Source organism: Patella vulgata, chromosome 1, assembly GCF_932274485.2.
Source record: "Patella vulgata chromosome 1, xgPatVulg1.2, whole genome shotgun sequence".
Lineage (NCBI taxonomy): Eukaryota > Metazoa > Mollusca > Gastropoda > Patellidae > Patella > Patella vulgata.
In genome coordinates, this window is record NC_065879.2 from 12625197 (window position 1) to 12640288 (window position 15092).

The following is a 15092-nucleotide window of genomic DNA, read 5'->3' on the forward strand; positions in this document are numbered from 1 at the left end:
ATCTAACTGGTGTTAGACACTACACCACCTTAACCCAGGACTTGGATTGACCCAATGACATTGTGATTCAATTTCATGGATGCAAAACATTAATTGTGATATCACATAATGTCTATATCATTATCTCGTGCTCTGAGTGCCCATCCTGTCCCACATCTGGCAATAAAGGATAAAGCACACAACCGAGAAACTTTTCTCATAAAAAGTGTTGATTTACAAAAACATTTATGTAGCTGAGCAGGGGAAGGTTGGGTCGACCCCCCAAAACCCCCCTCTGGATCCGCCCCTGCAATTGTGCATTGATTGATGTATCTCGATTTTTTATGTCACAATCCCAATTGGTTGAGATGACATTATACTTGGTGTACTTAAAATTGCTCTGGATGAAATTAAATTAACAAAAAATCCACACAAAAATAAAGCCATAGGTTACTAATTTTTCTCTATTATCTCAATTTATTTTTATTATTTCCATTTCAACAAGTGAATACCAGCACATCCTTGAGATCATTATAAAAAAAATGGAATTATGGTCACCACGCCGAACATACATGTACAACACAGATCTCTATAAACTACATTTAAAAATTAAACTGGCAGCCTACATTAAAGATGCATTATGTAAGAGCTAAATTTGCCTATTACAGATCTTTTTTCTGGCTTCAAAAGTTATATACGCGGATGTATAACTTTGCACAGAATAAAGAAATTTGACCGAAATTTTCAATATATTAATTTTTCATTTTCAAGCTGTTTTAAAGAAAGAACGGCCAGCTCCTTATCTAATTCTTTCATAATGCACCTTTAAAAAAAAATCTAATTTTATACGAAACTAAATCATCACAAATGAACATGACCAAAATACAATTCTAGCCATGATATGCAGTTTTCTTTAGGGATCCAAACTGTATTATAAATCACATATTCTAAAAATCCTGTAAAATATCCTATTATTATATCACTTGTATGATGTCGTCCTAGCAACAGTCTGGAGATACTGACCACAACCGACCAAGTTATCACCCCAAATATACTACTCCACTGAGTTAAATATTTATTACTGAAGAAGAAAGCCAACATGGCTGCCCGTGTGGCATGACCAGATGGGAATGAATACGTATCCACAGAAATAGTAGCAAACATGTCCATTTGGTTTGCAGGGGGGCGTGGTCGTCGGAACAACATTTTCAGAGATGCCACTACAATAATGTCAAATATCAAAGCTGCAAAAAAAAAAAAAAAAGAGAAAATTGTTAATAATTGGACATAAACATATTTTGATTTTTTTTTTCTGTGATTATTTCAATTTAATCTGGTTATCCACAATGTCAAATCAATTTTTAAAATTTAAATAAATTAAGTTGATGCCAATACCTAACATATTGAACTAATTTTGTTACAGAAATGAGACAGATAGAGAAATCTACAAATGTAGCTTTAATGTCCATGGGACACTAACGAAATAATTTCGGGACTAACATTTTACTTCAATAATTCGCTTGTGCATAGGTGTCTCTTTAGCTGTTGGAGGAAATTGGCAGACATAGAGAAAACCCACAAGGTTGAACAGACTAACTCCATGACACGTACAAGCGGGGAATCGAAACCACGCCACTTGACTCAATGACAATGACAGACCTTATGATCTAAACTAGCGCTCAAATCAGATCATCCAACCAACCTCCACCCCCCTATTTGGCCATTCAACCACAGTCATGGAACATAACATGCATTTAGTTTGGTGTCAAATGCTCATCTAGTCAAAAGAAGAGACTTGGTAAACAAAACTTAGGACATTTCAGACTTGGTAAACAAGACTTAGGACATTTCAGACTTGGTAAACAAGACTTAGGACATTTCAGTCATATTTGTCAACTACATGTAACTGCCCATACTAAATTTAGGCTTCAGAATCGATACTAAGCTAGTTGACAGACATTTTAAAACTTAAATTTTGCTCGAAAACACTAAATACTGTATCCTTTGCGTATTTTGAGAAGTATTTATTTATTCTGCTTTCATTTAAAGGGCTTATTTAGTCTTTATGTGTATGACAGATGTGAAATGGGGTAGAACCACATTTCAAAAACAGTAAACCTTGCATAAGTCAGATTCGTATAAGTCGGATCTTCGCTGAACTCGGATAAAATCATTTGGACCCTTTGATCCTGCACGTTTTTCTTATTAAATTTATGCGCGTAAGTCGAATTTCCTAAGTCAGATCTTTGCTTAACTCAGATCAAAATGTTCGGTCCATCTGATCTAATTCCATCTTTTTTCCTTCGCCTACATGTAAGTCAGATCGGCAGTATGTTCACAACATGCTGTTAAAAATGCGGCCGGCTGACACCATTGAAATCCAAATACAGGACAGCGCACAAATTTACGCAACTCGACCATATAAGACGAAACGAAATTGGAATTTTTGAAAAAATTTGATTGTAATTATTGGGCTAGGCAAAGCAATAATTGACTGAAGTTTCTCAGCTTTTCAACGATTCTAATTTTTCTCCACCCCAGCTTACCTAAATTTCGTTTCATCTTATATATGGCCAAGCCACGTAAATCCGTACCCCACTCCACAGCCACATCTAGACCTCAATGTTTAGCAGAAGGGGACGGATTTTTAACAGCATGTTGTGTTGCACATACTAACTCTAGCGAGATAAGCAAGGTCTTATTTTCTCACTAAAATGTTCCTTTACATTGTTCAGGCGATCACAGAGACTGACACTCGACCGTTTAGCAGTAAAAAGTTGCCCAGTACAATTGACTGGGAACCGATTTTATTTTGACACAGATTCAATAGAACGGTTCCTGAACGTACAGGGCAATAATATGACCTATGTTCAGAGCTGAACTAGGCCTTCAGCTAACTCGGATCTTTGCGTAACTCGACTTATGCGAAGTTTACTGTGGTATTAATTATTAGATACATGTATGGTGGCCATTCAGGGCAGAGATAGCTTCTCAAAGTAGAATGCTACATGTAACTGCCATAAAATTAAATGTCAAAGAATTTAACCTCAAACACAATAAATACAGTTAGATTTATAATTTTTAAGTGTGAAAACAATTAAAATTATGTTAAAAATTGAGATAATGCTAAAAATTTTCAGGATTTTTTAAAAGAAATATCTTGCTAATCCGTGGTAAAAAAAAAATTTATTATGTAAAAATTTACCAGCTGGCAAAATGTTTACATTTAAGAGAAAGTCTGGCTTTGAATCAATAACATTCTAGGATAATAGTTCTGATCATCACCTAATTAATATCTTCACATCTACATGTATTGTAGGTGTATGTAATTGTAATGGATCATTTAATATGGTATATTCAATTTGGCAACAGCAGTTTTTATTATTAGTGTGTGAAGCTTATCAAAATTCAATAGTGATTTGTATTTAGTGTGACCACATGATGTATTTGTTGCAACTAATACTCAAGCCCAATCGGAAATCAGGCCTGTAGTATTTAATAATATTACTTGTATACAAGAAACTGCTAATGAACTAGCATGTGACATTGTGCCAGATATGAATTAATAATATTATGGAGAATAGGACAGGTACACGTAACTGAGAAACTGGGCCTGACAAAGCTTGATTTCCCAGTTAAAAATTACAATTTTATTACTACATACATGTATAAAACATTTAGGATTTATAATCTTCCAGAATGTTGTTCTTTAAGAGTCGTGTGCTATGTGGGAAACTTTGCCCAGACTCCAGAGAGCAATGCATTTCCAGTGTTAAGAGTTCTTTTACATTCATGTACACACCAAGGTGTGTAATGGGTGTCATTCCTTGCTAGACCCTCCACTCTGCACCAATGAAAGGCGAAACCATGCTGGGAAATTTCTGGTTAGTGAGATAGCATCTTACATATTGTATGCACTGAGCCACAGGCCAGCTCTAATTTTTTGTTATAAACTATAGACTACAGTCTTTTCACATAAAAAAAAAACATGTCAAAAAAAAAAAGGTATCGGTTAACCTGTGACATAACATTGAGTCGCTTCTCTCTCTTAAAATACCAATGACAATAATAGTACATATTATCTGTATTATTGTCATTGTATTACATAACACAACTAAAACCTACCAAAAAATAGGTTCACCAAAAGTTCAACATCTTGCTCTCTGTGAACACAAAGAAAGAATACAACATTTGCAACCAGCCAAGGAATACCATGACAACTTATTTCCAATAATTTCATCAACGGTCTCAGGCCTCCTAATTTCGATTCTTTAGCTGCACAGACACCCCATGCCTTTGTGTATTCCACATCTAGTTTATGGAGATACTGCCACAGCCCGTCTTCGCCTACGATGGCTTCATTTCTACTTTTACCAGTTGACCTTTTTTCACTTGAAGAGGTATTTTCTTCAGTCGTACCAGCCTCTTTTGTTCGCAGTCTTGTGGTATCGGATGCCATTGTTAGTTTGATCAAACCTAACCAAAGCTAGTCACAATTTTCCTCCCTAAATATGAATAGAGTTTTCTTCCCACAATCAGCTGAGTCCGGAGTCTATTTATTTACAACGAGACAAGCGGAAATGTATCGCAAAGGATTGTGGGTACGTATAACCTCGAAACTAAAACCGGATGAAGGAAACTTTTATGGAAATTGAAATTACTTTCCCCGATAATGTATAATATCGAGATACTGAACAAGCAATCAGTTAACGACTGATTAAAATACGTTCTCTGTTGCAGCATGTTTCATATGTAATAAATGTGTCGCCGTGACTTAAAACTATAAACATACCCACTGGAGAGTATTTTACGTTGTCAACAAAAGCGTTCATGGCAACAGCAGACGACGCAAAATCAGCTGTTGAAAAGATTTTTTATGTAGTGAAAATGACAATGGTGTACAAGGAAATAATTTATTGAATTGATCTAATTTTTTTAAATGAAGTAGATCTATATTTTTGAAGAAAACTAAGCTGATAAAATTATCAGCATTCACCAAATTTGCAAAACGGCTTGTTGGGTGGCAAATGGATGTGGCTGTGGGTAAGATGGGACTCGCGTCGAGCAGGAATACAACGGTTGTAAAAGCTTCGTCACCAAAGGGTATGAATGGGAAGATAAAAATACTAAATTTAGAGGCCAAAATTGATAATGAACCAACACATGTTGATGAAAGTTCGTCTGCAGTTCTGAAATATAGAACACCAAATTTCAGGTTTGTAGCCGTCGTGGGCCCGTGGGGTAGGCTATCGAAATCGAGTCGACGTAGGCCTAATTTCAATTTCAAAATCAAACAGGTCAGACTAGAATTTAGAAAGTCATACCGTAATCCTAGTTAATCCGTCAAGAATAACCCTATAAAATGGTACTTAATAGGCCTAGACCCCCTTTGATTTGGTTCAAATATAAAACTAAAACTGTCCATCTAATTCTGACATTTCAAATTTTTTTTCTTATGGGGTGGGTCTATTATTATTAAGTCTAGGCTACCCTCTTCCTTGAAAATGTTATGTCTAGGCCTACACGTGAACATAATAATACCAGAGTTGAAATATTATTGTGTTATGGTCCATTGTTCACACAGTAAGTTAGGCCTAAGCGAAAAATGAAAGCAATATTTTTTTTTTATTTGTATACGCTTCTTAGAGAGCTTGCTCAGTCATTAATCGATATAACATCAGAACAGCTTAGTTTGATACTTTTGTTTAACCTGAGTCAACCAGGTAAGCTTATCATGACTCATAATCATGGTGTTTACTGATGTCTAGAACTATGTAGAAAACCATACCCAGTGAAGATTTGTCCTACCCAGTAGGCCTAAATATTAAAAATGCATGCTTTTCAATATAGACCAATCATAATCAAGAAAATTGAAATGTGTTCATTTTTTTTTTTTTTTTTGGATCATTATCAATCATAATTTGTGTGGTAGCTAAGCTATATTCTTTTATTAAGGTACCGTCAATGTAATATTTATTTTTTTAAACATATTTTTCAAGGGCTACTGCAACGGTAGAAATATCACCTCTGCAAGATGCGGAGATGTGGAAAGTTGGTTGGATCCAAGCTTGTACAGATATGACTTTCCATAATACTTATGGAGATGAAGGCTTGTAAGTGACCCTGGTACTGAAATTAAAATATCTTCTATGTTAAATATTCCACACTAAAAAGTTTTCTTTTTAAACTGAGAAGACTGTGTTATTTCTTATGAAAATGCAAAACTGAATTATAGGCTGAAACTTTCCAAACTGAATACAAATCTTGTGACAAATAAAACCATGCAAGCATTCTATTCTTTCATTCAGTTGATTTGCAGAGTAAATGGCTGTGACCGGGGCAAAATGATTAACAGCGAGTTAATTATCTCTCGATATTATTAACTTTTTTCTTAAATTCTAAAACAATTTTTTTAAATTATTAAGAAAAAAAAATAATGCAGTTATAAGTACACTAAGTACTCCTTGTCATGAACAACCGGTGATTCAAAATCACGCCAGTTAACTCAATGAGTGTAAATAGGTACATAATGTAATTACGTTAAGTCATAAAATGAGTAAAATGCAGCAATTCTGCCCAGACCAATTTGTGTTACCATGTCCCAAAAAAGCAATGTTATCGATGCCATATGATGTGACGCCACACTTAGAGGTCAGGCATCTTGTATAGTTAAAAATATGGCTATCGCATTACTGTGAAGCAGATTGACACAAGGGCAAACGTGAAAAGGTTCAGATGAAAAAACTGCTTAGGCAGTTTGTCTAGCCTTTGTATATAATCATTATGTTCTAAAATTTAAAGGACAATATTAGTGTCAGTCGTTATCACATAAGTGGCAGAACTAGATAAACTCGTTCGAAATAGAATTTTAACACAAAGATCATTGCTACGATAGATGTGTTATGAAGATTTTAAGAAACAAATTGATGAAAAGCAAAAGTAAAATACATGTTATCCTTCTATATAACTGACTGAAGTGACGAGTGATAACATATGCTCATTCATAATTCCGTCGAAATAATTAAACGTCACTAGATATGTGGAGTCATATTTATATTGTTCTTGTTTTCTCTTATCAAGTGACATTCAATTACTTTTTTGAATTGTCAGATATCCTCCCTCACAGTCTCACATAACAACTTTTGGTCTTTGAAGGAATTATTTTCAAATTTGTTTGGCTTTCTATTTTGCAATATAACATTTATGTAAAGTCTTTGGAATTTAAATACCACTTCCTACTCCTACTTTTCAACATTTTCCGGCGTGGTTCCCCCTTGTCAGTGATGCAGGACGGAGGGCCTGACAAGGACAGCTGTCTAGTCATTCGGATGAGACGAAAAACCGAGGTCCAGTGTACACATTGGCGTGCACGTAAAAGATCCTTTGACAGTTGGAATTCGATATAAGAGTAGGCCGTAGTGCCGCTGTCCGGGCAAAATTACCCTCATAGCACACTGTATGGCGTATGCCCGTCTTCATTAGCCCAGTTCGGAGCAAAACAGTAGGACGTTAAACCCCATTTCATTTCATTTCATTTTACTTTTCAACAAATCTTGTGCTATCAACTTCATTATTTAGCTTATAACAGCTTATGTTTTTTTAAAACAAATTTCTTTTCAGTACAAGTTGGGAGTTTCCAGAATTAACAAGTGGCAAACAAATTATGATTAGTGATTGCGATGGCCGACATTACCCATGGTACGGATCCCGGAACGAAACGGTTATCTTTCAAGGAACATCCGATGTAGCACAGTCAGCAACTATAACCATGAATGACAATTTCCATCCACATGTTACATGGAGAAATCCAGCAAATCGCAATCAAGCCAATCCAAATTTAACGCACATTATTAGAGATCAGAGTTTCTATGTGTGGCTCGTCGCGTGGAATATGACAACAATGAAGTCATTTATTCTTCAAACATTACAATGGCGAATGCAATTAGAAATTGATGTTGACCCCATGAAACCATTAGGACAACGTGCTCAATTGGTTAGTGATCCTAAGCCAAGGCAACCAGTGCTATTAGAAAAGAACATAGCTATTCCCCGTTGTGCGTTAGTTCCACCAAATGCTAACAGTGCTCAGATGTTAGTTTGGAGAGCTAAGAAGGGCAAGGCTCTGTGTATTATACCTCCAGTGTGGTCTTCTTCGGAAGAAGTGCATAAATCCAAGAAAGTGGATAGTAAATTATAGAAATAAAACTGTGATTAAATCACTGCAACAGAAAAACTCACTCGTAAAACATTTTTTTATCAAAATCGGTGCAATTAATGCTACATAATGCTACACGTTCTAAGTCAAGCAACTCAGGTCTCATTTAGAAAGGACTTGAAGGTAATGATTGTGATGTTAATCAGAAAGATTTAAAAGATAAATCTTGTTCTTATGTTGCTAATCTTAATAGGGTACTTAAAATTTGGATAAAATAAGTACAAAGGAGTAAAATGCCCCAAAAATATACTTTTTAGTCAATTGATTTTTTTTTAAAGGTAATTTAATAGGTTATTTGGGGAGTTCCCCATATGGGTGTTCAACTTTTAGCTGCTATATTTTGAAAATTTAAACTCTCTGACTAGTCCTTTCAAATTATGGTTGGACAATTACATGCATTGACAAAACAGAATGAATAAGCTTTTCCAAATCACCATGCCTTTTAAAGTGCATGCATATAAGTTAAAAAGTTCCAGTTTCAGAATATTCAACTCTAGTTAGTATTCTCAAGTAGCAAGAAGAACAATCCATTGGATTCTGATGGTTGGAAGATGTCATAAAATGGTCAGAAAAGACGTTTTTTTTAGTGTCTTTTTACCTTTAATATATAAACCCAAGCAATAATTTTTTGGGAGGCCAATTGTTCGAATTGGCCTCTTTACCATCATAAAAATAATACATCTTGTACTTCTGATTTCACATCTTGTAAACTTAATATTGTTTTTTAAAAAAAGTATATAATGAAATTTTTCCTTTAATGTCTTTCATAAAACTACATATTTAATAACTATAATCCTTTATATATTTATCTTTTATCAAATGAGGATCTGGCATGATGTGGCTTTAATATTTACAAGTTATTGATATTTTTACAATGAGCCATCCACGACATTTTGTCTTTCATAACACTACCAATTTAATAGCCACGATCTTTTCTATATTTTTTTACCAGATGTTTATTTTTATAGCGATACATGATGTACAGGGATTATACTTTATATTTTATATACCCATCTTTGTAAATAAATAAATAATTTATTCATCATTATGCCAATAAAGAATCAAATGATGCCGTGATGGCAGAAATCCTTGTGTTGAGTTTTGTCTGAAGATAGTCAGAAGAGACAAATAATCAGATATGGAATGTTTAGAGAGCATATCGTCCGTGAAGTGTCAAAAGGGTGTATCTAAGAATTTCTAAAGATTAAGAAATAGAACCTTTTGCATTTCAAAATTTCCACAAATCAAGATACAACATTTGGACACATGATACCCAGAACAGTTCTAATTGGTGTAGAGATACACAGCTTAGACAGAAATGTGCATATTAACTGGGAGATTTTAAAAATGCAAAAAAAGTTTATTTGACTAATTTCCCGAGATACACCCTTTTGACACTTCACCGACGATGTTAGGTATAATGGAAGGTAAAAACCAACCAGACAATCTAAGTAAGTTTTTAAAAATAGAATATCTAACGATTCTGAAACTCTACAGAATTCTAAAGGTGGCCATGGCAAGGAAAATAACTTAAAATTCAACGGGTTACATTATTCAGATAAGCTGAACAATCCCAGCAAGTTTTAAAAAAAACAGATTTAAAAAACGAGATTGATGTCTACCGCCCCAATCCCAAAATAAGAAGAAAATGGCAAAATGCTCATCATCGAACTTCATCAAAGAATTCGACTAATAAACACCTACACCCCAAGTTTGAAATTTCTAGCTCAATTAGAAGCAGAACTATTGTGTCTCAAAAAGTATTATTGACAGATTAACCCATATTAATAGTCTCTCATGCTTTCTTAAAAATTCAGTCAAACTGTAGAGATTTAACAAATATTGACTGAAGTGAGCCAATTGACAGACGGATAGGGCCTGGGTGATAACAATATACTTCCACCAATATCAACCGTGTGGTCCTGCATCTCAAACAGTAAATTTAACCATGGAGATGGGAGCTGCAAATATCCACTTTAATCCACCATTCCTTCTTTCTGCTGGACATGCTTCTCTATCTCATACTGTTTACAACTCGCAAGTTTCTTAGAAAACAATGTCTGTGCTTCGGAAACATTTGTCTCGAGACACCGCGATAACCACTTCGGTGAAAGTGGACACGGTTCACTCAATACAAACTAGATCATTTTGGGACTAACATATTTCAATAATTCATTAAACAGTGGGAGGACCCGGAGAAAACCCATGATGTTGGACAGGGGACCCACGTACAAGCGGGGAATCGGAATGCATTAAACCACTAGACCACCAAACTCCCCACCCCAACTAATGAACAAACCAACCAACCATATCTCACCCATATTTGAAGAACAGCTTACAAGATGAGTTCATTCACACAGATAAATTAAAACAAATAAATAACTGATTTACATAACATATATTTATAGCCGTTTGTTTTTCATGTCCAAATATGGTACACAGGGGAGATAATCAATAATATGTTTTATCCTCATCTGTAACTAGAGAAAGATGGTGCATTCCTGAAAAAAAAAAATATATATTCACATCTAGGTTGATCAGTATTTGTACTCGAGTTTAATTCTTGAAAGCTAATTTTGTACTTTATGCATGCTTAAAGCTTAATCCATGCTAAGAAAACAAAATCAAAATGTCAATAGCCTATAGGGTTCTGCCTGGTTGATTCGTCAATCCCTTAATTGATCATTAGACAATTTTAAACTAAGGGACAGTAGGGACCCCAAATTTTTTTCGATGATTCTTTATGAATTTGAACAATTTTCAAACACTGGTTTGAAACTAAACATTAAAATTTAAATACAATAACTCTCGCTAAAGCAGAACACCAACGCGATAGTCGAGTTTAAGAATGTCAGAATACATTTTTAATATAGCCCAAGTAGTCTCCTGAGATATAGATTACAAGATTTCATAGGTGAAAAAAATTACTGAAACTCAATGAGTCTTTGTCCTTTCAACAATCTGATTAAAACAAAGATCCTATTTCGTTTCGTTTTTTATGGTTCAAAATTTTGTTTTTATTTGACTGTACTACACAAGGATCTGGAAGAGTAGTTGTATAACCTTCGTTCTGGTTGATATGAGGGATTAGCCAATGACACCTGTCTCTTACGGCAAGTTATATAACCTACATTCAGGATGGCGAAAGGAATAAGCCAATAAAACCATCTGTTACGGCGACTTCTTGGCGTGTGATACATGGAACTGTGGGTAAACCACTAGAAATGTCAACGCTGATTGATTAATCAAAGTCTGATGTCATAGGGTCAAAGCTGCTCGTACGACCCCTGTAGTTTTGACAAGATGCATGCAAAGTTGTAACCAGGGCACTGGTATATTCCAGACTTAGCCTCGCTTTCCCTTTTTTAAATCAAATTTTTAAAGGGCAACCGTTATAATCTAGTTAAAATCTTGAGTATCCAATGCCATTGATTGTTGATTATGGTCTGGATAAGTTAATAAATGTCTAATTAATAACTTAGATAACATTTAAAGCCTAAAGAAAGACCTGCAATATGCAGATTTTTTAGCTCTTGCATAATGTATGTTTAAGATGAGCAAATAATTATGTCAAGTTCAAAATGATTTATGGATTACTATAGACACCAGTGTGCTAGCTAACAAGAAATGTGAATGAGAGACAATTGGGTGAAGACCATACATATGACCAAATATAAATGTGGGGTTTTAATAAAAAAAATTAAAACTAAAACTACTTACCCAAATGCTCCTTGGTTAGAAGAACCAAAAGCTGGAAAAGACGATTATTATTTTATAACAGAACTAACACAGTTATAGCCTCCATTATCATTACTAAAGTCGGTACGATAAAAAACATAGTTTCAATTATCCATTTCATGATCTAATCATGAATGAAAGTTGAGCAGCAAATCAGATCCTAATCCAGTAAATATAGCAGGCTAGCAATGACATCAAGAGTTGATTATGGTCTGGATAGGTTAATTAATGTCTAATTCATAATTTATACAACTTTTCAGGCCTAAAGAAAGACCCGTAAAGGGCGGATTTAGCTCTTGCATAATGTATGTTTAATTGACTTTAGATATAATCTATTTTTTTGGGGTATTCAGAACCCAATACGCTACATAACACAACAAATATTTTTAGTTGCAGACTATTAAAGGGAATGGAAGCTTACTGACCCTATTTCCTGAACCTGGCCTCGATCAACCCCAACTAAAAATGTCAAACTAGCCAAATTTTGAAATAGCATCCCGGGTTTAATGTTATTTTTAAAGGGATTTTTCTTGTTAGAGGCACCTGTGGCTCAGGCCTTATAAATTATCACAATATCGCCAGTCTGCTACTGTGTTAACCAGTATAAAATTGTACTACATACCAGGTGGAGGCTGTTGTTGCTGCTGCTGACCACCACCACCACCACCACCAAATGATAAACTTCCAAATCCACCTCCAGGTTGTTGTTGACTCATACTACCAAATGTCGGCAGGTCTGTTGTCTGCGCAATACTACCAAATGTAGGACTGCTTGCTGAACTAAATCTATTCATAGAAATAATAAAAACATGGGTTGTTCTACATTCTGTAACCTAGTTATCCTATTAACTAATATGAATTTATGAAAGTATGATCAGTTCTATCGACATTCATCAGTAAATTTGGATGGCTTCCAGTAATACTAGCAGTATACTATCATCTAACTCAGTGGTTCTCAACCTTTTATTGCCAACGGCACACCTTGTAACACATGAAAAAATAGCGGCACACATGGCTTAATATATATGAAAAATATTTGAATTTTGCACATAAGTCAGGTGGCATACAACCATAGACAGTGACTAGTCATAGACACATAGAATGACTCAAACTAAATAAAGAAAAACCAACTATGAACTATCTGTAGACACCAGTAAATACTCAACTGGGATCACATGGTTTTTCTTATTTTCTTGAGAATCACTGATCTAACTATTACTCTGTGTGTTTCGTACTACACTGCCTTATATCCTTGATGTAAGACAAATCTGATCTAACTATTACTCTGTGTGTTTCGTACTACACTGCCTTATATCCTTGATGCAAGACAAATCTATGGATGACACTCCAGAAAAACTGAAGAATTATCAGTTCCACAACGTCAAACACCACAAAAAAATACAGTACCGAATATATAGAAAATCTAATTCTGATCTATCAACCCGGTTTGGGGTTGAAGAAATCAACATTGAAAGTCTGCCTAAAGAAACAAACACTCACCCAGAAAAACTACTTGCACCACCAATTGTAGAACCGAATGGTGGAGCAGGAGAGCCAAAAGTTCCACCCGTAGTTGATGAACCTGGTGAACCAAATACGGGAGCAGAACCAAAAGCAGGTTTTGCACCAAATCCTGGAGAACCTCCAAACGTTGAAGCTCCACCAAATGATGGAGTACCACCAAATCCTCCAGCTATATGAAAGAGAAAAAAGGTCAGGGTTCTTGATTATAAAACCAATTTTATTTTCAAAGTTAGCAAACTAGATTTGGTTGCATGTTTGATCATCAAATTAACATCTTACTTTTCTGATTCATCCAAGCTGAGAGGAATCTTGTTAGGACAGTGTCACTATTCATCCAGACTGAGAGGAATTTTGCTAGGATAGCGTAACTACATGTATAGCCTACTCTTATTTCAAATTCCAACTGTTCACAGTTCTTTTACACACAAGAACTTGGTTTTGCATTCTATCCGAACGCTGTTCCTTGCCCAGCCTATGTCCTACACCACTAACCAGAACAAACCATGCCGAAAATCCAGAGGAACTTTCTTTGTATTCTTGAATGAAACACTTTATAAGAAAGATTGGGGAAGTGGGTGGGGAGGGGGCAACTGGGTGGGATGGGGGTTTGTGAAGAGTTTGTAGCCACATTTTTTGTTCCATAAAATAGAGTTGTCAGGTATTATTTTGGTCATAGCTCTTATGTAGGAGTAGTGTAAAAAATCCAAACCATAAAGACCAAACAAAATAAAGAGAGAGAGAGAGAGAGAGAGAGAGAGAGAGAGAGAGAGAGATTAATGTCCACTGGACACAAACAAACTAGGTCATTTCAGGACTAACACATGGTTCTATTTTATTTCACTAATTCACTTGCACTTAGGAGGACCTGGAGAAAACCCACGAAGTTAGACAGGTGACCCTACTTCTTGTCACATACAACCAGGGAATTGAAACCACATCAGTTGACCCAAACAAAATAAAGATTCGTTGGTGCTATAATGTCTGGTAAATGCAGAAGTAAGTTATTCACCGTACCTGAAGGTGTTGTAGGTGAAGCGGCACCAAATCCTGTAGAAGCAACACCACCTGTTGGCTGACTAAAACTACCACCGGTGGTATTGCTACCAAATCCACCAGTCGAACTGCCAAAACCTGTCGTATTCGTCTGATTCCCAAATAAATTTCCTGAAAAAATATGCAATTTTTTTTAATTAAATGACTAAACCGAGATTTATTGGTGACCAAATAAAATAAACATTATTAAACCGCTGTAATCTATATTTCTAATGATCAGGAAAACTTAAGATTTACAGAGAGTTAATTATTACACACTGTCAACTAGTGGCACTGACAGCCATTTGCCAATCTGATTAAAATACAGATCTATATTTCGTTTCATTTTTTTATACTTTTGATGGCCTACACTACATGAAGATCTGACCGGTGGTAGCGATAGGTCTTGTCAGAGGTCATACGAGCGGCTTTTGACCCTATGATGTTAGACATTTGATTAACCAATCAGCATTGATGTTACTAGTGGATTACCCACAGTTCCGTGCAAAACACGCCTGAAGCTCGTCGTAACAGACCGTTTCATTGGCTAATCCCTCACACCATTCAGAACATGTCAATGATAACAACTCTTCCAGATCCTAGT

At 35.3% G+C, this 15092-nt stretch overlaps 3 protein-coding genes across 4 annotated transcripts in view; 1 reads left to right on the forward strand and 2 right to left on the reverse strand.

Annotated features, from left to right (window-relative positions):
* Positions 1-433: 433 nt before the first annotated feature.
* Positions 434-4628, reverse strand: LOC126808670 (polyisoprenoid diphosphate/phosphate phosphohydrolase PLPP6). Its single transcript, XM_050533594.2, has 2 exons — positions 4105-4628; positions 434-1223 (listed from the first exon to the last, which is right to left on the reverse strand). Exons 1-2 carry the CDS (start codon positions 4436-4438, stop codon positions 841-843), a joined length of 717 nt encoding a protein of 238 aa, XP_050389551.1. The 5' UTR covers positions 4439-4628; the 3' UTR covers positions 434-840.
* Positions 4629-4666: 38 nt separating this feature from the next.
* LOC126808666 (protein FAM78B) lies at positions 4667-9278 on the forward strand. Its single transcript, XM_050533589.2, has 3 exons — positions 4667-5194; positions 5979-6092; positions 7600-9278. Exons 1-3 carry the CDS (start codon positions 5007-5009, stop codon positions 8174-8176), a joined length of 879 nt encoding a protein of 292 aa, XP_050389546.1. The 5' UTR covers positions 4667-5006; the 3' UTR covers positions 8177-9278.
* A 1299-nt stretch (positions 9279-10577) lies between these two features.
* The window catches only part of LOC126808621 (nuclear pore complex protein Nup214), a 32000-nt gene continuing 27485 nt past the window's right edge, over positions 10578-15092 (reverse strand). For both annotated transcript variants that reach the window (XM_050533502.2, XM_050533503.2), the window contains exons 24-28: positions 14471-14620; positions 13433-13625; positions 12555-12718; positions 11915-11945; positions 10578-10695 (exon numbers count right to left, since the gene is read on the reverse strand). In XM_050533502.2, coding sequence (XP_050389459.1) covers positions 10665-10695; positions 11915-11945; positions 12555-12718; positions 13433-13625; positions 14471-14620 — 569 coding nt within the window. In that variant the 3' untranslated portion in view covers positions 10578-10664. The remainder of the gene's footprint in view (positions 10696-11914; positions 11946-12554; positions 12719-13432; positions 13626-14470; positions 14621-15092) is intronic.

What these genes read in the sequence shown, in the direction of transcription:
- LOC126808670 (XM_050533594.2), bottom strand. Translation starts at nt 4,438, where the DNA reads ATGGCATCCGATACCACAAGACTGCGAACAAAAGAGGCTGGTACGACT. An exon ending in TTTGGTGAACCTATTTTTTG is followed by an intron (nt 1,224 to 4,104) that starts GTAGGTTTTAGT and finishes TTTTTTTTGCAG; the next exon opens with CTTTGATATTTGACATTATT.
- LOC126808666 (XM_050533589.2), top strand. Translation starts at nt 5,007, where the DNA reads ATGGATGTGGCTGTGGGTAAGATGGGACTCGCGTCGAGCAGGAATACA. An exon ending in TATAGAACACCAAATTTCAG is followed by an intron (nt 5,195 to 5,978) that starts GTTTGTAGCCGT and finishes ATATTTTTCAAG; the next exon opens with GGCTACTGCAACGGTAGAAA. An exon ending in ACTTATGGAGATGAAGGCTT is followed by an intron (nt 6,093 to 7,599) that starts GTAAGTGACCCT and finishes ATTTCTTTTCAG; the next exon opens with TACAAGTTGGGAGTTTCCAG.